At 52.8% G+C, this 24,264-nt stretch overlaps 2 protein-coding genes across 2 annotated transcripts; both read right to left on the bottom strand.

The window, feature by feature from the left end:
• Positions 1-787: 787 nt before the first annotated feature.
• RILP (Rab interacting lysosomal protein) lies at positions 788-5,466 on the bottom strand. The gene is made up of 8 exons (XM_021550841.2): positions 5,230-5,466; positions 4,156-4,279; positions 3,616-3,737; positions 3,265-3,456; positions 2,728-2,885; positions 2,494-2,616; positions 2,027-2,110; positions 788-1,728 (listed from the first exon to the last, which is right to left on the bottom strand). Exons 1-8 carry the CDS (start codon positions 5,464-5,466, stop codon positions 1,569-1,571), a joined length of 1,200 nt encoding a protein of 399 aa, XP_021406516.2. The 3' UTR covers positions 788-1,568.
• A 59-nt stretch (positions 5,467-5,525) lies between these two features.
• On the bottom strand, positions 5,526-23,625 carry PRPF8 (pre-mRNA processing factor 8). Its single transcript, XM_021551045.2, has 43 exons — positions 23,556-23,625; positions 23,329-23,438; positions 23,087-23,255; positions 22,215-22,379; positions 21,915-22,133; positions 21,069-21,281; positions 20,829-20,954; positions 20,645-20,750; positions 19,978-20,168; positions 19,677-19,796; positions 19,410-19,599; positions 19,116-19,235; positions 18,650-18,784; positions 18,424-18,553; positions 17,913-18,109; positions 17,603-17,809; positions 17,350-17,513; positions 16,910-17,036; positions 16,605-16,797; positions 16,080-16,267; positions 15,622-15,860; positions 14,978-15,124; positions 14,567-14,777; positions 14,363-14,479; positions 14,032-14,279; positions 13,682-13,861; positions 13,301-13,436; positions 12,544-12,713; positions 12,132-12,261; positions 11,794-11,940; positions 11,450-11,610; positions 10,725-10,916; positions 9,891-10,128; positions 9,530-9,658; positions 8,869-8,982; positions 8,582-8,755; positions 8,152-8,345; positions 7,609-7,848; positions 7,381-7,522; positions 7,042-7,182; positions 6,711-6,850; positions 6,354-6,556; positions 5,526-5,820 (listed from the first exon to the last, which is right to left on the bottom strand). Exons 2-43 carry the CDS (start codon positions 23,426-23,428, stop codon positions 5,666-5,668), a joined length of 7,008 nt encoding a protein of 2,335 aa, XP_021406720.1. The 5' UTR covers positions 23,429-23,438; positions 23,556-23,625; the 3' UTR covers positions 5,526-5,665.
• Positions 23,626-24,264: the final 639 nt, after the last annotated feature.

Genomic DNA, 24,264 nt, shown 5'->3' on the forward strand with positions numbered 1-24,264 from the left:
GCTCCCCAGCCCCACGCTGGTGTCCCTCTGTCCCGTCTGTCCCGTCCCACCCGTGGGGCGGCCTCTTCCTCCCTCCAGCCTTGGGTTTCTTCCTGAGGAAATGCGGGAGGAGGCGCCCCGATCCAGACGTCAGGGGAGCAGGGAATGCTGCTGCTGCCTGGGCTATTTTTGGCCCTGGCTGCCACCCTGCCACAGAAAGGGGCATCTGGGGGCTCAACACAGCCACAAAGGGGCTGGCACCTGCCTGAACATCTCACCTATGTCACCCCACTTCCCCTGTGCCATCCTCCATCATCCCCAAAACTCCTCCAGCCAACATCCCCCCAGCCCAAACAAGGCATCCAGTGCCACCCCCTGCCTCAACCCCCATCAGCCACCCCATGGCACTGCCAGCCCCAGGCAAGGGCTCAGAGGAGGGGTCCCCATGTCCCCCACGGCAACACAGCCTGACCCGTGTTGGCCTTTGAAGGGCTGCTGGCCACTGTCCCACCTCACCACGTCCCCAGGAGCTTTGTGTCAGCAGATGCACAGGAAACACCTTTTTCCTACCCGAGGCCAGCTCAGCCAGGGGGGCTCCGGGTTAGAAGCACAGTGCTCCCCTTGGCCGTGCAGGAATTAACTCCTCCATGCCCAGCACTGTGGGATCACCCCCCTGGAGACCCCTCCCCATCACAGCTGAGCCACCAGAAGGGGCTCAGGAGGCACAGCCATTAGGAGAAGGGTAAGGGAAATCTAAGAGCATCACCCAGCCCTTCCCAAGCAGAGAGCAGAGGCTGCAGCCAGAACCTCAGAGGAAAAACAAGAGACTGATTTATTTCCAAATTAAAGGTCGAAAGTACCTGATCTGAGGGGACTGACTCACCCCCATGAACACAAGGATTATTCCAGTCTGCCAGGTCCCAGAGGTGGCAGGAAGAGGTGCCAGAACAAAACTGATTCACCCCATGCCTGAGAAGTGCAGGAGTGGCCCTGGTGGTGCACATCCTGATGGCTCCCAGCCACGGGAGCACCTGGACACCCAGTGCAGTGTGCTCAGCCCCTCCCAGCTGAGTGGGAACCCCAGGACAGCCCAACTGGACCTTCACATTGCAGGGATTGGGGAGCTACAGACAAAAAGGGGTGAGGTAAAACACCCACAGAGCAGGATGGGGCAATGGAACCGTGGGCTGTGAGCAGAGGGGTTTGCTAAAAGCCACCAGGGGATGGGCAGATCCCTTTTGGGATGTGGAGAAGGAAGAGGGTGCAGACCCCCACCATGCTGAGCTGCAAGCAGGGAGCAGTGGGGAGGGGGCACAGCTGTGAGGGCCCCTCTGTAGTTAATCCATGGTCACAGTGAAAGGGTGGCTGGTGGGCAGAGGTGCCCAGAGGTGCTGAGCTGTCCCATGCCAGGCTGGCAGCCCACATCCAAGAGTCCCAGTGGGTTTGCAGGAACCTGCCCACACTGTGGCTTTGCCATCACCACGGCACGGGGAAGTGCCAGGGCTGCTGTGCTGCTCTTCAATCCACTGGAAGAAGAGGATCCAGGGAGTTCTGCTGCGAGGACAGATCCTGCTCCCGTTCCCGTGGGGTCAGAGTGGTGCTGTGGCTCTGTCAGGGCAGCTGGACCCTGCCTTGCTCTCTCCCTCTGGCTCCAGCTGCGTGTTGTCCAGTGAGTCAATGATTTCCCAGGTTCTGGAGCAGCTGGATGTGGGGGGATCTTTGCTACTGCCCTGATACCACAGCCCAAAACTGCAGAGAAAGCAGATAAGAGCTGTGGGGGAGAAGAATCTCCCCAGGGAGGATGTGGAATCCCAACCTCCCGCTGTGGTAGTGGCAGCAGCACACAGCCTGGCTGCGGGCCTGGGAGTATGTGGCACCCAGGACAAGGCAGATTCCCCCTAAAACAGCAACTCCTGTTTTGGCAGCATCCCTGCACCAGCCTGCTGACTGTTCCCATCATATCAAAGCTCAACAGGTGCCAGGTCCCAGCCAAATCCCAAACCTCTCTACTGGCAGAGCCTCCCATCCCTGCCAGGAGCAAACTTACAAGCTCCTAATTTTGGAGTCTGGAGGCTGAGCATCCATACAGTCTGTGCCATGACCTGGGAGCCAGGAGCCCTCCTCTTCATCACTGCACAAAGAAATGGGGGTAAACCTGCACTGAGCCACAGCACCAAGTGCTGGAGCCACTCAGGAGTTTGTCCAGTGCTCCCAGTGCCACCACCTCGCCTCCCTTTTGTCACATGCATGCAAGGACAAGTGGCATTTGGCCAGGCCATGCCTGACTGGTGACAGGGACACATGAGTTGCAGCACAAAGCCCAGCCCCTGTGGCATAGCTATGCCAGAGCAACACATCAACTGCAGATATCAAACCTTTGATCTCTGGAGGGAGGAGGCAGCTCTGGGCTTGGGGAAATTCTAATCCAGGGCATCAAACACATGGAAACACTGCAGCAGGCCAGCCAGCACCCCCCCCCTGCACGGGAGGATCCCAGCACCCAGCCTGACTCACCTGCTTGCCGACTCCTCTGTCGTTCCCAGCATTTTGGCTCTGATTTTTTTCCTCTGTTTTTTGATATTTGACTTCATTGCATCTAGGAAGAAGCTGGGAATTCTCTCCTCGTTCAGCAGCTCCCTGGTAAAAAAGCAGCCAGTTGGTTAACCAAGAGCCTGGGGAAGATTCTGCCCTGACTGTGGTGGGAGCAGCCTCTGATGGGTCAGGGGTGGCTCCAGGGACAGGACTCACCTCTGGTAATAGGCCAGCTCCTCCTGCACCAAGAACAGGTTGGTCTTGAGCTCATTCCTCTCTTGCAGGATCTGCTGCAGCTCCTCCTTGGAGAAGCAGCAGTGAGCAGGGCTCCTGTCCCCATCCTGGTGCTGCGGCTCCTTTGAGGGTGACAGGGCCTGGAGGGCACGGAAAGAGAGTCAGCAGGCAAGCAGAGACCTCAAAAACCCCACCCAAAGGCTGAGTGCACATGCGGGCAAAAATGGAAAAGTCCCAGGAATGTCCCCATCTCAGCCAGCAACCACTGCCATCACCACACGTCATCCTCTGGGTCCCATCTAGCTTTAACTCCCACCACCTCATCTTGCTCCACCCATAACAGCTTTTACAGAGAAGGTGCTAATGGTACTGACTGCAGACACCACACTGCTCAGTTTTCAGCAGTGGGGTTGCCTTGAGTAGCCACGTCTGGGTGTGCCAAAAGCTCCACGCAAGGCTGGGAGTGGGGGGTCGGTGTCGGTGATGCCCAGCAGCAGTGAGGCCACAGCTCAGACTCACCACACCAGGCTCTGGCTGCCGGCTCTCCAGGGCTGTCCTGCTCCTCCTGCTCGTTTCCCTCTGGCTCTGCAGCAGCGCAGCCTCCAGGTCTGATTTCTGCTCCAGGGCACTCTTGAGCTGGGCCTGCACCACGGCCACCTTGTGCCGCAGCTCCTCGTTCATGGCCATGAAGCGATGGAGCTGTTCCTGCAGCTGGAGGGCCCAGGGCAGCCAAAGGTGAGGCAGTGCCCCCAGCCAGGGACACCAGTGCCACCTGCCCCAGCAGCTGTGACAGCCCAGGGGGAGATGTGACACGAAAGCAGGTCCCCAGGCCCTTGGCACACCACACCCCTGAGCTCCCAACGCCCTCACCGCCTCCGTGTCCCGGCTCTTGCAGACGATCTCGTGGGCCTGGGCACAGAGCTCATCCCTCTGCCTGTCCACCACCTCCTTCAGCCGCAGCATCACCTCCCGCTCCTTCCGTGCTGTGCTGTCTGAGACCAGACAGGGTGGACAGGAGCGAGAGTCCCCAGGGACTCCCCCAAACCCACTATGCTATGAAGCTTCTCAGTGCTTCTGTAAAGTCTGACTTGTTCCTGGTAATCTCACAGCGGAAAGAAGGGAAGTGAGAGTTTTAGACTGTTCCTAGCACATCCTTGTGTTACCACAGCAGCCTGTGCCTGCCTCCACCACTCTCCTTGGGGCTTTCAAGGTGCTCTGGAGGTTTGGGATCCCTGTGGTTTGCAGAACAAGGTGCTGCCTATGCTCCCTGCTAGGACAGGTCTCCAAGGTGAAAGAAAGGAGAGCAGCATTCCAGGCTCCAGAAGAACAGGTTCAGCCCTGCACCCACCCTACCGCTCCACAGAAACACCCTGTGGAACCAGGGGACCCCAAACCCACGGGGACACCCACCTTCCTGGGACTGGCTCTCTGCAAGCTGCCCCAGGAGCTGGCGGTTCTGCTCCTCCAGGCAGGCCAGGCGGCCGCGCAGGGCTCGCTCCCGGCGCTCGGCCTCCCACAGCCTCTGCTCCGGCTCCTGGGGACGGGGACACCGGGTCAGAGCTGCTCCAGGGGATGGGGACAGCCAGGTCAGAGGCTCCCCAGGGGATGGGGGACAGCGGGGTCAGTGCCACCACCCCGGAAAAGGGGACAGCTGGGTTAGAGCCATGCCGGGGGGACAACTGGGCCAGACGGGTCGGAGCTACCCCAAGGGATGGGGGACAGTGGGGTGAGAGCCATACCAGAGGACAGGGATAGCGAGATCAGAGCCGTGCCAGGGGATGGGGGAGAGCAGGGACAGAGGCATACCAAAGGACAGGGATAGCGAGATCAGAGCTGTGCCAGGGGATGGGGGAGAGCAGGGACAGAGCCACCCCCTGGGAGAACGGAACAGCCACACCGCAGCCGTCCCGGGGGATGCGGGGCAGCGGGGTCAGCCCCATCCCCCGGGAAAAGGGAACAGAGGGGTCGGAACCATCCCGCAAAATAAGGGACACCCGTGTCAGCCCTATCCCCCAGGAACAGCCGGGTCGGAACCATGCCACAAAATGTGGGACACCCGTGTCAGCCCCATCCCCCGGGAAAAGGGAAGAGGGGTCGGAACCATGCCACAAAATAAGGGACACCCGTGTCAGCCCCATCCCCCGGGAAAAGGGAACAGAGGGGTCGGAACCATGCCACAAAATAAGGGACACCCGTGTCAGCCCCATCCCCCGGGAAAAGGAAACAGCCAGGTCGGAACAATGCCACAAAATGAGGGACACCCGTGTCAGCCCCATCCCTCGGGAAAAGGGAAGAGGGGTCGGAACCGTCCCGCAAAATGTGGGACACCCGTGTCAGCCCCATTTCCCGGGCACAGCCGGGTCGGAACCATGCCACAAAATGCGGGCCACCCGCGCCAGCCCCATCCCCCGGGCACAGCCGGCTCGGCGCCGCGCCCACGCCGCTCCTGCGGGGACACGCGTGTCCCGGCGCAGCCCCGCTCACCTCCGCCTCCTGCGGCCCGAGCGGCGCCGCCGCCGCCTCCCCGTCCGCGCCCGGCGGGGCCACCAGCGCCTCGAGCAGCTCCAGCAGCCGCACCACGGGCGGCACCAGCCCGGCCACGGCCTCCGGGCCGAAGCGGGCGGACAGGCGGCGCAGCTCGGCGCCCAGCGCCCCCGCCATGCGGTAGACGTGCGGCGGGGCCCGCCGGGCGGGCGGCGTCCGCCACCGCGGCTCCGCCATGGCCGCCTCGCCCCGCCCCGGCCGCGGCCGCCCCCGAGGCGGGACCTCAGCGCCCGCGCTCCCGTCCGTACAAAATTTATTGAGCGGAAAAGTGGGGGGAACAACAACGCGCGGGGTGAGGGGGGCGAGCGGAGGTGGAGGGCGGAGCACACGAAGGCGCTGTTGAATATCAACAGTACGAAGAGGGGCGCGGGCAGGGTCAGGCGTAGAGATCCTCGCGGTCGGCAGAGTAAACCTCTCCCTCCTGCAGCAGCGCGAAGTTGAGGAAGTGAGAGGGGCGATGGACCTCGTGGTAAAACTCCTTGGGGTTGGCGAGCTGCAGCTCGTACTTCATGTTGGGGTCGTGGCGGACACCTGGAAAAGAGGGAGTGTCACGCACCTGAGCATCCCTTCTGCCCCCTCCACCCTTCCACGACCACTTCCATGGCAGGAAATAGTTCTAAACCCAGAAATCATCCCTCTTTGGGTTCCTCCCCTCAAGAGATTTGTAGTTCTTTTATGCTAGTCAAGTGTTCTGTCACTCTCATTTCCTGACCCCTTCTCCAGCTGCCTGTGGTGTTCATGATACCAGGACCTCCCTATGGGGAACAGCTTCTCTCTTGCATTTTCCATTATCTCTGCTGCCTGACAGGGATTAATTATTCAGTGGCGACAGACCGTGCACTACAATCCAGACAGACATGGGATCTACTTTTCCTCTCGAGCCACTAAAAAAACCAAAACATTAAACTAACTTCCCAATGCTTGTACTAAGGAAAGTTCAGGGCACAGTGCTGGTATCCCTGCTAGTCCCTCTGAGGAAGTTTTGGAGTGGGTAAGGAGCTATTCCCTCTTCCCCAAGCTCCTCACAGTGCCTCATTTCCCCTCCCCTCCCCAGGCCAGCTCACCCATGAAGTTGTAGTTCCAGGAGCCCTGTGCTGGGACCATGAAGAAGCCGAGGAAGCGGTCGGACAGGAGCATCTGAACCCTCTCGTAGTGGGAGGGGAGGTAACCCTTGGGGTTGTTGCCCTTGTCCGTGTTCTGCCGGCCCCACTCGTACCCGCTCGGGGTCAGTTTGTAGGCTGTCAACGTGCAGGAGCCAGGGGTGAAACTGAAAAGGAACATGAGCAAGTCAGACTCACCTGGGGCAGAAGAGGGAAAGCAGGAATGAGCCAACACTCCCTTTCTGCCAATTTTGAGTTCTCCAGCTCTGCAGCAACACTCACCCCCCTCAGAGGGCCACCAGAAGCCTCACTGCCCCTCACCTGCAGGTGATGATGATGGTCTTCTCCCCATCCCAGGAGGGGTTGTCAGCCATGACCTTGGCGTGGGTGGTGACATCCTGTGGCGAGAGCTGAGGGGACTCGTTTGGTTGCGTGTGAATCCACCCCAGAGGTTCCATTTCCTGACAAAAAAAAGAGTGGCAAAAAGGACACTGAGATCACAACCTTCCCCCTCACTTGATCTCAATCAAGTCTGGCTTCAGACTGAGCCCCTTCGGTCCTACAACTACAAAAGACCAAGGGAAGCTGTTCCACCACCTCAGGTCCTTGTTACTGACTTTCCACCCACTCTGGAAGCTGAACCTCAACCCACCTTGAGATACTCGTGCTGTGGCAGCTGCCCTGGGAGGTGCACGGTCTGGTGTGTCCCCCACTGGGGCACCATCACAATGCACCGGATCTCCTTCACCTGGGGGTTGTCTGGAGGGCTCACTCCATACAGGTAACCTGCAATCTAAAACACACACACCTGCCTTAGAAGGCCAGAAGAGATCTCTGTGTAGCTGTGTGAGTGGGAACTCCTTAATTCCCGAGGAGAGCATCAGAGGGATTCATATGGACAAACCACAGCAGGTTCCCAGCCCTTCCCCATGAGCTCCCCCCTGGTGGGTTTGAGTGAGGCACAACTGTAACAAACGCCCTGCACACTCACCTGGGCACGCAGGTCTGAGATACAGATGAACTTCTTCAACACATTTTTGGGAAGAATGTAGGTGTAACCAGTCTCCTTTATGTCGTCTGATGAGACGTAGATGTGGTTTGTCCGCAGGTGGAGGTTGGCAGCAGAGATTGCTCTGTGAGGAGGAGACTGTGATCAGAGGGGGCACAGATCCTTCCTGAGCATTCCAACCCTTTCCAACATCCCTGCCTCCCTTCCTACCTGACCCTCCACTCAGTCTTGGAGGAGAAGGTCTGGGTTTCGTAGTTGCTGGTGGTGGAGGTGATAATTTCATCCCCGTGTTTGTTCACCGTGCGGGTCTGCGTGGCCGTCAGCTGCGACTGCTCCTTGGTTTGCTTCTCGATTTCTGCAATCTGCTGCCTCTGCTGAGATGGGGCAGAGATCTCCATGCCCAGGATGATGTCTCGGATCTCTGACTGCGTCAGGGATGCAACGTTCACGCTGGAAGAGAAAATTCACCCAGGTCAGGTATTTCAAAATACATTCTGGAGCCTTCTCACCTTCAGGCACGAGCTCAGAACATCCAACTCTGGGCACTATGAAAAAATTAAACCACAACTTTTTAAACAGAGGCCATGATCATATGATGCTTACATCAATGATTTGGTGCAGACATTTTTATCTGCATTGCCAGAAAATTATTAAAATTAACCAGGTCTCCTACAAAGCTGAGAGTACATTGACAAAGGCCCTTGGCCACAGCTTTTAGAGCAGGAAGGAAAGGCTGACAGGATTATGCCTTACTTGTTCTTCTTGCCATAGTCAGCAAGGATGAGATCCTTCAGCTGCACCTCCACCTTGATCCACTCCTCATCTGTCAGAGTTGGCCAGATGTGGTGAGGCTCAGTGATGGTTGTCTTGTCTGGCTTCAGGATAACTTTGGCTCGATCATTATTCACATGTAGTGCCCGGAGAATCAGGATCAGACGGGAGAATGCCTTGGAGATTAAAAGGAGATGGAATTAGAAAGAAGAAAATTAAATGTACAAGGCCCTAGTCCAGCATTCTTCTGTTTGAGCACGTGGGAATTGCCAGGGAAATCCATCTAAAGGAAATTCCAGGCAGATTCAGAGCCGAGTGCTCCCAAACAAATCATCAGGGATATCTGAGGCCTTGGTTCCTTGCCTCATTTATCAGCAGCAAAGCAAAATGCAGGAGGCACATCTGTGCTTACTGTGTAGGAAGAGATGGTTTTCAGCCAGTCATCATAGAGATTGAAGAGAACCATCTGGGGTTCAGTAGCCTTCAGGATGAGGTCACCAAACTTCTCCACTTTCAGACAGGCCTGGAAGGGCAGCTGCAACTCCGAGCCTTTGATCACAATATTGGGGAAATCCAGCAAGTGCACCTGGAGTTTATCAAGAGGAATTAGCTCACAGCTACTGCAGAACATCACAGGACACAGAACTGTCCTGTTATCTCCCACAGACTATTCACATCCTCACGGAGCTGCAGCTTTACCTCAAGCGGGTCCAGCATGCCCTTCCGTGTCACTATGATCTGCTTTGGCTGCTCCTCCACGGGAAGGGATCGGATCAAGGCAGCCACTTCTTCAGCAGTCTTCCACTTGGCCAGCTACAGAAAGACAGCAGGGTTAGAGAAGTATCCCCCTGCTCTCCAGCAGTCTCCATGTCTGGGAACCAAAGGGACGCAAACCAAATTCTAAAAATACGACTGGAATTTACGGTTTGTTCCAGATCAGTGACAAGGCCCAGCATTTCCTCCTTACTGATCACAGGGGACAGTTCCCATTCCTGGAGCTCAGTTACTCCTGAGTGGCTCAGAAAAAAACAGCTGGCTACTCCACCTCCCTGGATTTGCCACCTGAGCTTTCTCACTGCACTGGATGTACAGCCAAGTGCAGAGTGAATTTTGTAACAAGGAGCAAAGCACTGCTCAAGCTCTGCTTGATGATGTGGGGTCTTTACACCTCAGAGCCTCAAATCCTTGTGAGCCTCAGAGCCTGTGTTCCTCCACTTTTACATCCCATGCTCCTGCCTGATCACTTGTGGAGCTCAAATCTCATTAAGAGGCAGGAAGATGAAGATCTTTGTGATGTCTTCTGCTCAAGGGGGTGTCCCAAGCAGTCAGAGCCCACCCCCAGGGCACAGCCAGGCTCTACCTGTCCCAGACGCTTCTGTCCTGCCCACACAGATGTGTGGATGATCTTCAGGAAGAGCTGTCCAGTTCTGGGATTGAAGATGAAAATGGCTCCGTTGATGGGTTTTGTGGTCAAATTCCCTTCAAAAGTCTGCGGGAACAAGTGAGAGTAAGAAGTGCAGGGAGATAAATGGAGCCCACCCACGCCTTTACACAAGAGCCAACCCTCTGTGTGCTTTGAGCAGGAGCTGTGTGGGAAATGTAAGAGCTGCTCTGTGCACACTGCAAAAATCTGGGTCCATGTGTTGACTCCCAGATTCCCATCATGAATGGAAACCTCCACCCCATTCTGTCCTTTCCCTGGGACACCCCTCTGGCCTCACCTTGTGGATGGTGACTCTGTACACGTTGGTGTCATCCACAAACCAGATGATTTGGTTGGAGAAGAGCTCCCCATAGTTCTGGGAGGACAGGTAGGGCTCCGTGGGCTCTGAGGAGTAGAGCTGCAGCCCTTTGCGGATTCGCTCCCTCAACACATACAGGGCAGGGTTTGCTTTCATGATTTTAGCCATGGCCTGCTGGATTAGAGGCTTGCTCCCAGGGAACCAGTTCCCATAAGCACTGAAGGAGGAAACAAACAGAAGTTGTTACCATTAGACCTCAAGAGGCAACAGTCTCACTCAAGTCTGTCCATGCAGCAGCCAGGCCCCTTTCTACCTGCTGAAAAATACAGCTTTGTACTGCAGTGTGGCTTTTGTAATGAATGCCCCTGGGAGTTGGTCACCTATGGCTTTTACCTACACCCCCTCAGTGAGAAGCCACAACACACACATGCTGCAGTCCCAGAAAAGCTGCTCCTTCTCCAATAAACACACTGGAGAACTGATTTCTGACTTTGCCCCTAGTTTCCAGTGAGAAATGGTGTCCTCACTTGTAGAGGCTTTGAAACAAGGCTTGTCCTTCAGCTCCAACAACAGTCTGACACAAATATCCCAAGAAACAAATTATTTATGAACTGAGGGAACTGAACCACCACTACTGAGCAAAACTGGGCAACCTGAGATGCTTTACCCCACTCACTGCCCATCTCCAGCTTCTGCCTTCTCCCCTTATCCACATACCTGGAATACAACTCAGTCTGGAGATGCACTGAGACAATACTCACGAACTACCAATTCCAATCTTGGAAATGAAACCACAGAAGGTGCAGCTCTCACCTGTGCAAGTTGTAGGCCAGATCAATGGCAATGAGCACCCCAGTGGGAGAAGGGTAGATGCTCATGTTGTCTGTGGTGTAGTCCAGGAACTTGGCCCTGGCGTAGCGCTCGATGTCGTGGGAGTCATAGTCGCCCCAGCGCAGCTGGATGTCAATCCAGTACTTCTGGGTGGTGGTGCTGTCCATCACATCCCTGAGGAGAAAGCAGGCCACGACAAGTTCATCTTGCACAAAATTCTCCTGCAGTAATTGTCACCCAGCATGGACACTGCAGCCAGCTCATACCCACATTCCACCCTGCAAAGGGACCCTGCCGATCTCCATGCACAGCAGTGAATGCAGAGGCTGTGGAAAGGTTTGAACAAAGCAGCAGTGAGGCCACTGCTCTGTAGGCACGAGGGTCATCTCCCCCAGGGACTGTCTGGTAAGAATTCAGTGAGAATTCTGGCCCTGGCCTAGCTCAGCTTTGTGGGGTCTCCAGAAGAACCTTCAACACCTCAAGGAAAAGTTCACCCAGAGGAGAGAACAGAGGAAAGGCAGAGCTGGTGTTTTGCAGAAGGCAGTGCCAGGAGGTGCTGCAAACACCTACCCAAACAAGCCCTGTGCTTTGCTGGACACAGTCTCCAGTGTCCCCCAGAGATGCCCAAGAGACACAGAGGCTCTGGATGACAGGCTCAGCAGCTCTGCTCTGCAGGGAGACTGAGGAGAGGGAAAAGGGAAACTCACTTGGAATCTGCCAGCAAGGATGGACGTGACACATTCCACTTGTAGGAAGCAAAGAGAAGGATATCTGCACACGAGGAGTTCATCTTGTAGGACTTCCTGGGATGGATTGTCTCTTTTTGCACTGTCTCAATCTCCAGAGCATCCAGCTCTTGATCAAACACCTGGGGAAAAGGCAGTCAAAGGTGAGATATGTTCAAGCAACCCAGATAAGGAATCTATCCTCAACAACGAGGTAGTCAGGAAAATTCCATTTTCCATTTCTTCCCTTTCTCTGCCAAATTGCTGAAGGAAGACTGGCCCTGCTCCAAAAGGGCACAGAAACAAACCAAACTAACACTGCTCACCTGACACAAATCCATGACAATGCTCTCATGGATCTTCTGCCACAAGTGAGCTCGGAAAATCTGGATGAGGGAAATCTTCAGCGTGGGGATTTTGCCATGCATGAAGATCCCTGTCAAATCCAGCTGCACCTGGAACCCAACATACACCTGCAAGGGAAAAGCAGCTTGAGAATATACAACAGCACAACTGAGGAAATTTTAAAAAATGGAGCATCTTCTTTTAAGGAGGTTTAGTACTTCTCTAAGAGATTTTCTGAGAATTAATTGGATCAATTAACTGCTCTCATTTCAGTGGAAAAGTGTTGTCTGCCCTTGAGGGACAAACATGAGGTACTTACATTGGCTCTGTTGATGGTAGGAGACCACCAGAGAGTGAATCTTCTGTTTGGAATTTGGTTCAAACCCGATCTCTGGGCATTTGTCAGCTTCTTCCACTTCATGGATTCCTCAAAGCCACTGGCCTTTTCCCTAGAAAGGGCAGACCATCAACTGCATTACATTCAAATTAATGAGATGTCCCTCATCTCTGCTGCCATGTGTCACTTTTAACAGACACAGGGATCAGCCATGAGCTGGGAGGGTTGTTTCATGCCAAGAAATTTCCATGGGATTCTAAGAAGTTCAACTGTAGCCTCCTCCTAGGTGCCCTCATAACTGAACTACACGATGTTCTGAAGTGACCACTGAAAACCAGCAGAAACTCAACAGAACCAGCACAACCTGAGCCCAGAACATCCAAGTTCCACTTACCAGAAGAGACCCTCCCACGTGGGGAAGTAGGTGCCCTTGAAGAGCGTGTGCTCCAGGATCCCTTCCACCCCGCCCAGGGCCTGGATCATGTCCGTGCGGTAATTGTTCAGGTTCCAGAGCTTCCCGTCGTGGCGCTGGTGTGTCCACCAGAACGGGTTCTGCTTCAGCACCTGGAGACAACAGCGAGCAGGTCACTCACCTGCCTGCACTGGCTGCAGGAACCAACACCACAATGGTGCTCAGTGAGCACGAAAAAAGCCTCATGCCCTCAGTGCTGGAGGACACAGCTCATCTACAACACGAGTTCTGTCAGTACTACTCTGCAATTCCCACTGGGTGGAACCTCAGGTGATATTTTTATCTTTCAGGGACTGGCCTTCTACAAAGCTGTCATTAAAGGCTTTAAATAACAAATTATTCCACTGTTACTTAATATTTTGGAATGTTTGTTTCGGGATAATTGTTTTTCTCTCTCCAGAACTGATTCTCTAATATGTTGTTACTCTCTAATTCATTATTCTCTAACGTGGTTTTCTTCAATACACTGCAATCTATCTAAATTATTCCAAAGGGGATAAGCTACAAATTCTGGAGCATTTGGTTCCAAACAGCCTCTACCAGTCCCAACACAGGGCTGTAAATTCCTTCTGCAGCAGAGACACAGAAGTGCACCTGCAATAACGCAAGGTAAAAGGACTTTGTGTGGAACAGGCATCTGAACTTTATATTCAGGTGAAGAGAAATTCCCTGCCAGTACCTGATATTGCTTGAAGTCAGTCCTGACTCTCCAACCTTTATCATAAGCCAGAGTGTGCCGGTCCTTCTGGAAAAGGGTGTTAATCCGAGGAATTCCCCTGTCCCAGGAGTCCTCCAGATCCTCCAGCGTCAGACGCCTGAAGAAAAAAAATCCCCAGGCTTTGTTACCTCTCAATTTACAGCAATCCAATAATGAGTAGTTCAGATGAAATAACAGAAATGACACAGAGCTCAGGGATCTGGCAGGGGACACTAGAATGCCAAACCTCCTCCAGAGGTTAGGGGACAGCATTGCAGGTACCACAGGGCCAGCAAGGTCTCCAAAATCCCCAAGCAGCATAAAACTTCCCACTGCTGCCTGTCCTCCCACACGTGGACACACCTGTTCTGGGCTATAGCCTCCTGTCGTTTCAGGGCATACTCTGCCCACACCCTCTGAGAGTCAATGAATTCACTCTCCCACGGCTGGATGTAACGGTACAGATTTGGGATGAGCTGGTCCTCCTCATGGCTCATTCCCGAGCGGAAGTGAGTGATGCCAACATCTGTCTGCTTTGACCACCTGGAGCAAAGGGAGAAGAATGAGGTAGGAGGAACTGGAACTTCCCTCAATACTGCCATGAGCTACTGTAAAGGCAACACAGCTCTGTACCATGCCATGGTTTAGCACTCTTGGAGGATTTTTAGGGGAAAGAACATCAAGTCATACGAAATTAGAACAGCACAACTCACCTCAGGTCAGACTGAGGGATGAGAACATGACCCATGGAGAGCATGCCCAGCCCCCCCAGCTCCTTAGGGGTGTAGAACACCACAGGAGGAAAACGGCTGGGCATTTTGGAATTCAGGCCGATCTTGATCCGAGTCTGGATCTTATTCTCACACTTCACCAGCAAATCAAGCAGCTCCTGAGTATTTACAACAGCTTCCCGGAAATAAGTCATCAAGCCAATCAGAGCTGTGTTCCATTTATTGACAATCTAGAAAGGAAAGAAAAGGATCAGCTCCTGGCTAATTTCCAAGCATCTGCAGAAAGCTGTCACAGATCTCCCTAGTCCCTTACCTTAGTGAAGGTTGTGGAGCCAGAGGCCATGAGGATCTGCCTCACTCTGTTGTGAAACCTCTGCATGGACTCATCATCCACACGCAGGAAGCACTGAGCCGTGCGCTCCTTGGTCACCTAGAGAGCACAGAGCCGTCAGTCCCCTCCTGGGAGCCCCTCTCCAATCCATGGAAACCCCACTGAGGGATTGCTCTCCCAGCCCACCTCGTTCTGCAGGTTCCAGACGCCGTCCTTGTGGGTGAACTCCTCGTAGCTGGTGCGGCACTTGGGCAGGATGCGGCACTCGAAGCCGCACATGTTGAACAGCAGGTTGGGGTTGTCCTTGCTGTACACGGACACGAAGCTGTTCTCCCACTGCACCGTGGTCACCGAGCGGGGCAAACGGTTCTTGATATCCCAAAACACAGCACGGCCACTGGAAAAGCACCACGTGCACAGTGACACATCACAATTTGCCCAAATAACAACTGGACAATGTTTCAGAGCTTCCCTACTATTTCAGCACAAACCCCTCACTTCTCACATCTCATCCTGAGCATCTATCAGTCTCCAACAGTTATTTAACACTGATTTCCCCCTTTTTCCTCCCACTTTTTTCCCAGCTGCAGCACTTACAGGTTCACGTCGTGCTTCATGAGGCGCATGCGAGCATCCCGGGGCCAGCACTTCTTGTTGTTGTAGCCCACAATGTTCTCGTTGTTGGGGTCGGGGTGTTCTGTCAGGTACCGCTGGATCAGGTCTCTTGCCTCGTCAGCTGTAAACCTGGAAATGCACAGAAAAGGATCTGGAATTACATGGTTGATTTATTAACACCAGCCTGCCCAGAAAGATAAGGATTTAATTAAGAAAAAGTGTTTGTCAGCTTTTTTTTTTTTTTTTTTGTTATCCCATTTTTGTGTCCTCCCAATGAATGGGGGAATTTCATTAGCACAGAGCAACTCAGGGTTTGGGTTATCCTTCCATGAAGAGACAGAAAAGGCTGATTTTTCTCTCAAGTCTCTAATTTACCAAATCCCTAATAACTGAACATATTTCTATTGGTCATTTGTGTTTCTTGACATTGTTGTGTTTCTTTCGGTCAAGTGAAACTGCAGAAAAGCAAGAGGAGGAATGTGGACATCCAGTTATCCATGGAAGTCTGTCAATTCAAATATTCCTGATCTTCAACAGCAAAGGGAACAAAAGCCAGGAGCAGGAGCATATGAAATCTGCCTTGCCTTTGTGTTGAGCTGAGGAAAGTAGGGCCCCAGAGATCTCACCTGAAGAAGATGTGAATCCTGTCAATGTATCTGCAGAAGAGGCGAATGGGGTGGGCCACCTCCGTGGCAATGTCCTGGAAGCTGAGGAAGTCATTTGGCATCTGGGGAGGCCCAGCCATCTCACTGGCCCTGTGCAGGCCCAGCACCAGCAGGTCCATCACAAGCCCATAGTACTGGACAATGAAGGAAGCAAACTGCAGCCCACGAATAATCCCATAGGAGTTTGTGTGATTCATGTCCTGAGGAGATGAAGGGGAATTGTGAGAAAACACATCCAAACACAGCAGAACCCTTTCACTTGAGCAGCTGCTCCTCAGCACGTCCCAAAAGGTTTTTTTTTACTCCCTCATCACTTTTCTTTGGCAAGTCTTGTGTTCCTTCTTTGCCACAGGGTCCGAAACCTCCTCCCTCATGGGTCCCTTTTACCACAAACCCCCTTTCCTGACAACAACCATCACCTTGTAGTTGATCACCACGTTGTTTTTGGCTGTCATGTAGTCAGCAATGTTGTGATCAACGATGAGACGCAGCAGCCTGTTGAGCAAGGTCAGGTCAATCTTCTCATACATCTTCTCGAACCGAGATTCCAGCATCACGTTGCATTCCCCTTCACTCGTTTCCCAAACATCCTGCAGGTTATTAATGCCTGAGGGAACAACAATGTTGTGTTATCTGACACATCAGAGCACAGAAGCAGCCACTGGACACAGGAACTCAACATAAGTCCTGCAATGCCTGAATTTTCAGACTCTGGATTTTCCAGTCTATCCAGAAGTGGAAGGAAAACTATGTGATCAGCCATAAATGCTGTGCAAGCTGTCCTCCTCCAGTATATACACATGTATTAACCTACAAAATACATCTCTGATTGTAATTATTGACTGCAAATTGCAAAACCAAAATTCAGCTCCTAAGGGGACTCATAAGACATAAGTTCCCCAAGAAGAAAAATCATTTTTGCATGGAACCAAAAGCCCACTAACCTTGGCACCACTTGTACACCAGCAGTGGGGGTGGTTCAGTGTCAGCAGGTTTGATCCAAGGAGGAAAGAGCCTTCGCTTATCGGCCTCATACCACAAGTACTGATCCAGATAAGCATCTGTGATCTTCTCCAGGGGCTCAACATCATAAACAGGGACCAAGTGGCTGTAGAGATCCATGAACTCAATTCCCACCTTAAAAATAAAAAGAGGGGGAAAAACTGAAGCTGGTAGTTGAGAGAAAACACTAAGTTTTTGTGCCATTCAGCTTCTGAATGTGGCATAACATGGCTGGGCTTTCACTCACCTCCTTGAAGGCTCTCTGAGTCAACAGATGTCGCTTGATTCTAGACAAAGCTTCGTGGGGATTATCATAAGCCTGCTCAATCAAGCCCAGCTCCTCTCTCTGTGACTGATTCAGGCGTGATTTCACACTGAAAACAAGGGAGAACAGCTCAGCACCTGCACACAAACACCCTAATGGCCACTGCATTAAACTGATGAATGATAATGTGCAAGCTCTAATTCTTCACAATCCACATCCCCAAACTTGCAAGCATGGCAGTGGTTTTGCCCAAGTGACAGAGCCTATAAGAACTCCCAGATAAACTGGCAGTACCAAAACCAACAGCTTTACCAGTCCACCAGGGTAAATTTTAAACCATACTTCATGACAGGAATAATGGATAACAAAACAGAAGCCTTTCCCATTGCTCCTGAAGATCAAGATCATTTCCCACTGCTTACCTGTAAGCTTCCTTCAGCCTCTCCAGGGCTAAGATCAGCAACTTGGTGTCATGCTTGTAGGACAGTGGGGGGAAAGGAATGGGGGAGAACCTCCTGCTCTCCAGCCAGTGCACTGTGGTTGTGTACACAGCAACGGCCTCTTCTGCAGTGATGTAAGGCCCATCCTGCAGAACCACACCACCAGAATTAATCAGTGAAAGCTTCCCTATGAAAACAGCATTAATTTGGGCAATTTCAGGGAGGACAGAAGTACCTTCAGGTAATTATGCTGCCGCTCCTGCTCAGCTTTCAGGTAGAGTCTGGTGAGCCTGCCCAGGTTCTTCTTACAGACGGTTTTGTCGACAGTGGCTCCCCGGCGGATCCGCTCCCGGTTGTAGTGAGCTGTGTTTGTCCACCAGTCAGCTTTGGCCTTCACGTACCTCAGGATCATGTTCTCAATAGGAGTTGGCAGCCCTGGCACCTGGGAAAGGACAGGAACTTGAGAGAAGGAGTGGAAGCTTTCCAAGAGCAGCTGCACTTGGGTGATGTTAGAACTGAAGCCAAAGGTCAGGTGAGAGATTTACCTTCCAGGGAATATTGGCCTTCCAGCACCGCCAAGCCTCGCTCAGGTGCTGCAGGATGGTTCTGGCTTTGTTCTGCTTGATCCCTTCTGGCATCATGTCCAGGATGTCATGCATCACAGCTGCCCTGAGCTCCAGGTCAAAGTGAGACTCCACACGCTGCTTCGTGACAGTCTTGGCGACACCCTTGGAGTGACGGCCTGGAAAAAGCAAAGTCCTTCAGGAATTCTGATACCACCAGGCAGTGATTCTCCTTCCTGATTCAGGAGAGCATGGAGGTGCAGGATATCTGGAGAAATTATACTGCCAGGAGTCTGGAGTAGATAGCAATGGAGCAGGAAATCCCACTTCCATTTAGAATCTGTTCTGGGGGCACAGATCTTGAAAGAGCTCTACACTAGTCAACGGAACATGGATAAAGACCACCAGCATAAACAGGAAACTGGCTAGCAAGCAAATTGTATTAATCTTTACCACACATTCCTCCCATGTGCAGGATTTACAGGGTACTGACCTTCAAACTGCCTGGCCAGCAGATTCCCCAGCCAGCGTTCCAGCAGTGGGGTGATGCCCCTCATGAAGAACAACCACACTCTCCAGCCTGGAGCCCAGAAACCACAGCCAGGACCTTTGCCCACAGGCCCCTGGTGGAACAGAGACACGGTAAGAGCAGGTCATTTATTGACAATCCAGAATCTCTCCCCTGTTCCTCAGTTTATATGGAGAAAGGTGTAACTCACTGTGTTAAACCTGTAGTAGATGAGATGTTTCAGGTCCTTGCACATTCGAATCTGCCTCATCAGTTTGTATTTGTACCGGTACATCCCCGTGAGCTGACCCACGTGGGCAAAGATGTACTGCAGGCCATCTGCCAGCTGAGACATGGAACACAGGCAGGGACAACAATCAACACCTCAGACATCACCTCCAGCAGCCAGCTTTATTGGACAGAGTGTATCATGCCATACAAAGCTCCTAATGCTGGCTCAGACAATGTTCAATTCTTATAAACTAATATAAAAGCAGAATTTCAAACAATACTGCATATTTTCATTGTTTCATTCTATTGTTTCCCCTCTTCTCCCTAACACTGCAACACTCAGCCACTTTGTGCATCCCACAGAAGCTATTTCCCATATAAAATATTCCAATTCTCCTCTCAAGTTCTTCTCACCACATTTAAAACCAAAAAACCTAAAAGCCTACCTGAAATGCATCCACATTTCCCAGTCTGTACTGGACGTGGCTGTCCACCACCAGCTTGGTCAGCCGCAGGACCTCTCGGCACAGATGGAAAGCATTCCCAAAACGGGATTTTTTTCTTTCCTGGAAAAGACAAAATATTCAGGATTTATGTAACAATGTCACAGAAGAGTGAAACAACTCAAATTTGGTCAACAACTGAACAGCTGAGGCACTGTGGCCTCTCTTTCCTCACTGGCTACACAACAACCTTCACATAAACTCTGCTCTTGTGTACAACAGCACGTGGACTGATACCTTTGTGGTGAGGGTCTTCACAGGCTTCAGATTGAAGTTGTAATCCAAATGAAGGTAATTCAGGTTCTTTCTGTGGATCAGCAGGTTCAGCATGTTGTAGCCCTGGCGACAAACTTGCAGGCCAACTTCCACCCAATCCAGCTTGGTCGACTGGAAAAACTTGGTAGCCTTGAAGGAGCGGAACAGGTACCTGGAGGGAGCAGAGACCACAATCAGCTCAACCCCCTCCACAGATCAGCAGTTCCCCACTGAACAGAGCCCACTCACCTCTTCTTCTGGGCCTTGGGAGGTCTGTGTTTGAGTGCATTCAGGACATAGTATTTCAGCAGCTTCTGGTAGGAGACTCTCACCTTGACTGGCTGTCCTGCTGGGCAGTGCTCACGGTACCTATGGATAAATCACACTCCAAAGCTTCAGCTAACTCACATTCCTTAGAGGAAAGTCTCTAGAAACTCTCCTAAAATCTCTAGAAATCAGCCAGCATAATGTTTTCATTTCACATTCTCATTATAACAAGGTCATAATGAGATGATGACTACATCAGCCCTTACCCCAGGACAGAACTCACCAGTTCTTGACCAGTGGGATGTCAAGAGCTCTCCGGGTCCTGCCAGACCTCAAGTTGAAGGGTCGTGGGGCCCACAGCAAGGCAATGCCATTGGCTGTGTTATCAGTATAGAGAGGGGTATCCTTCAGGAAAGGCTCCACAAACTCTGGCAACTCAAACTCTTCATCGTCATCAGGCAGTGGTTCCTGGCTCTGAAATAGAGAATCATCACACAAGGTGTTTCCTGGTTGCTTCAGCTCAGTTTCTCAGTGAAGCAAGTTAAAAATCCATCTCTTTGCTGTCATGGAAGAAGTGTGGCTGTACTGAGCATGAGAGAAGCAAAAAGCACTCAACAAGGCAAACTGTGGCTACCAGACCCTGAGTTCGGTGTTATGGAGGTAACTTCAGGGAGGTGCCAGCTCCATGAATACACCAAGGGCAACCATGAAGGTAAATTATCTGTCAGAAGACTCAAACACTATTAATTAAACATTGAGCTTTATCCTACAGAAACCAAAGGAGACAACTTTGTGCAACTCCAGAAGTGGAAGACTAAAATGACAACTGTGGATTATTTTGTCAAAGGGCTGCTGCCTTCTGAAACATCTGTTTGTTTGCTGCTATCAGAAGATACTAAAGGCCCCTACTTCCACTCATAGGGTTTATCACAGTTAACCCAGTGACTCACCTTGACAGAATGTCTGTGTGAAATGGGGTTGATCAGAGGATCAAAGTAAAAAGCTGGGAGGTCAGGATCTTCTGTTTTAATGAAAACAACATTTGGAGTATGATACCTGCAAAAAAATAAATATGCATTAGAACCTCTGACAGCCTTTCCCTCCTCTCCTGGCTCTGGAGGCTGCTGCTCTTACCAGGTGAGGTGGACATGGTGGGGCAGGTTGTTGTACAGGTAGGGGAAAGCAATTTTGTACTCTGTCCTGATAGGCTGCCTGATGATGATTTTGTTGATGTCATTAAATTCATTCCAGTCTTCATCCCTTAAAACGAGACAAGAAACTGTTATGCAGGCATTCAGGGTGAGAGAGACAGAAAACACCCCATCAGCCCTCTCCTAGACAACCACTCATCTCTCTCCCAAAACCAACACTTACTGAAGATTGATGTCCCTGACGAGGGGCTCAAACTTGGGACCTCCAGGAATGGCCATGTTCAGTGCCTTGGAGGTGAAGAAGGCTTTCAGGTCAAACAGGTAGAAGTAGTTGTCATCCACCAGGTCAGTGAGCAGCTGGTTGGCCAGGCGGTACAGTGTGGACATCATGGGGAGGGTGAACTGCCAGCGCTGGTACGTGGAGCCGTTGACGTACCTGGGAAAGCAGAGCATGGACACTCCACACACAGAATAACCAAACACCTTCTGCCACCCATCCTTCATCAAGAACAGATATCTGCGTGTCTCTAGCCTGAAAAAAAGGCTGCAGCACTATTAAAGACCACTCTAGACTCCTCCTGCCCAGAAAATGCTGGCTGCTCCAGTTCCTCTTCTCCTGTGTCTCAAGTGACACAGAACATCTGGGCACCTTTAGCAAATTCCAAATTCCAGCTACACAATGCAGGCTGTCAGCTTTACAACATGGTCAGAAACACCAGTTTTAGGAAGTAAGTGGGTAACAGGCCTCCTGGATAGAGGAGCCTTGCTGGATCCTGAACCATAGAATCCCAGAATGGATTTGGTTTTGCTTGGAAGGAACCTTAAACCTCATCTTTTTCCAAGCCTTCCACCATCCCAGGCTGCTCGGAGCCCCACCCAACCTGGCTTTGGACTTCTGAGCAACCTGCAGGCAAAAGATGCAGCTTTCCAACACTCAGCTTTTCCCTCCCATCCTTGAGGGAAGGTTTTTCTCTCCTCACCAACATCACACAAAGGTTACACACTGCTCTGTGCACGTCATTCATGCACTGTTTGTTTTTTGTTTTTCTCCCCCTCCACAGCCACTTACTTCCTGTTGTCCTTCAGAGGCTGGTGGTCATAGAACCAGTCCAGCACAGGGGCATCCTCCTCTGGATCCAGCTCCAGCTGAATGGCTTCCAGGGGCTCCACATCCAGGATGTTATCAGCATAATCCAGAGGGGGTTCTTCATCGTCAAACGGGGGGAATCTCATCCTCTTGAAGTGGCGCCTGTCCCTCTTCTCCCGCCTCATCATAATCCACATGGAGCTGCAGGAAATCAGGGGTAGGTTAAAAGCAGGGGGATTTTATGGTGGGTGCAAAAAGGTGAAAGAAGCAGAAGGCACCTACCCCCACTGGGCAATGTAGACAGGTTCGATGACCCAGGGGATCTCGTTGACAAAGGAGATGGCGCCCGTGATGTGGTACAGGACGGGAACGTCCCGGATCTGCTCCCAGGGCATGGGCATGTTCTCCAGGAGCTTCAGTACAGCATGGGGCATGTACTTCAGAGCACTGCAACCACAAACCAGGGAAAACCACGCTGGAGTGGCTCTCAAGGACAGCCAACCACCTGCCACGAGCCCAACAACCTCCCAGTTTTCCCTAGGAACTGCTCATCTGACCTGTTCAAAAAGCAAATCCATGGATCTCCCACTCTACCTTTGGATTATCAAAAGGTTTTTTAGTGATTTGGCTTTCAAGAATGTTGCTAACAGAAACTGAAGTTTTTAAGTTAGTTCATAGAGTTTTTTAGGTAATTGTAACTTATTGCAGCAGACCATGATGTGCACTAGACAGCTCTCTACCCCCAAACAGCACTCAGGATGCTTTTTAATCTTTAAAAAAACATTCCACACTCTCCCCAACTCCTTCTAAGACACTCAGTTATGCAGGGTCATGTTTTTTCTCATAAATTCAGAGCAACAATTCCCTTTGCTGACGCTCCTTTGCACTGATACCTCACAGCAACAGATTGAGCTACAACTGAAAAGCTGAAAAGCCTTTTGGAGAAGGGGCTTCCCCTTCAATGATGCATTATCCAGGCTAATGTTTTTTCTCATAAACTCAAGGCAACAACTCCTTTTGCTGATCCTCTTCTGCACTGACACCTCAGGGCATCCTCACTGAGTTACAATGTTCACAAAAAGCCTTTTGGAGAAGGATCTCTCCCTCCAGGGCAGCAGCAGATCCCCCTGTGCCCCACACCGGGGGTCCCTTACCCCAGGTAGACTCGCTTGTCGTGACGGAACTTCCTATTGGTCATGTCGCCGTGGTCGCGGATGATTTTGCGGACATGCTCGGGGGGCATGTCCTCCTTCTGCGCATCCACGAAGCCGAATTTCCTCTTCTCCGCGTAGCGCTTGGCCTGCAGCTGCTGCCACTTGCGGGCTGCGGGGACACAGAGGCGGCGGCTCAGGCCCTGTCCCCCGCGGAGGCTCTGGGCCGCCGGGGCCGTACCCACCTTTCTCCTGCAGCTTCTCCTCGGACATGTAGTCGGGCAGCGGCGCCAGCGGGTTGGGCACCGGGGCGCAGCCGCCGCGGTACGGGAACACGGCGGCCATGGCGACGCAACTGCGCAGAGAAGATGGAGAGGGGCTCAGTGCGAGGTACGGGACCACGACGGGGCCGCCGCCGGTCGCTCCCCCGCCGCTCCCGCGCACCCCGGGCCCGCCGCTCCGCTGCCCTCACCGGCAGCCGCGACCCCCGCGCTCCCCCACCACAATGGCGGCCCCGCGCCGCCGCCACCGCGCCTGCGAGACCCGGATGTGGGCGGGACTCGCGGCGCGGAACAGCCAGTCAATTTTTAGGAGATCTGACAGACAGCAGGTTTATCCTATCAGAGCGCGGAGCGGCGGGGGAGGCACTGAGGGCGGAAGAGGGGAGCAAGCGGTGTCTGGCGCACATTTCCGTTGTGGTGTCCCGCTTTCCCCGGTCCCGCCCTTCGCTGCTTCCGATTGGCGGAGACAGCGCGGCAGCGCCTCTGATTGGACAGCGCCTGGCGTAGCTCACTCCGCGCTGCTTTAGGGGGCGCCCCTGGCCGGGTCGTGCCCCCCCCCCGCCAGTGATGGTAGGGGCGGGGGGCGCCCTCAGGGCGACATTTTGGACATTTCGGACACATCCCGGTGATGTCCGCGGTGGAGCTGCGTGGGGACATCCCCCACGGGGCCTGGACATCCCCTCAGTTCGGCTGAGCCCGTCTCAGTCACGCCCCCGTGCCCCAGGCAGGCAGGGGGATGCCGCTCCCCAGTGATGCACTGCCCCCATGGCTACACCATGGCCCCAGCAAGCAGCCACCCACTCGTTGTCCCCTTCCTGCCTCTCCACAGGAACACAGATGGCCCCCGACCCTCAGTGTTTGCCCAGCAGCTCACTGTGGGTGGGTTCAATGTGTTCTCAG

The sequence above is a fragment of the Lonchura striata genome, chromosome 20 (genome assembly GCF_046129695.1).
Source record: "Lonchura striata isolate bLonStr1 chromosome 20, bLonStr1.mat, whole genome shotgun sequence".
NCBI classification, from domain to species: Eukaryota; Metazoa; Chordata; class Aves; order Passeriformes; family Estrildidae; genus Lonchura; species Lonchura striata.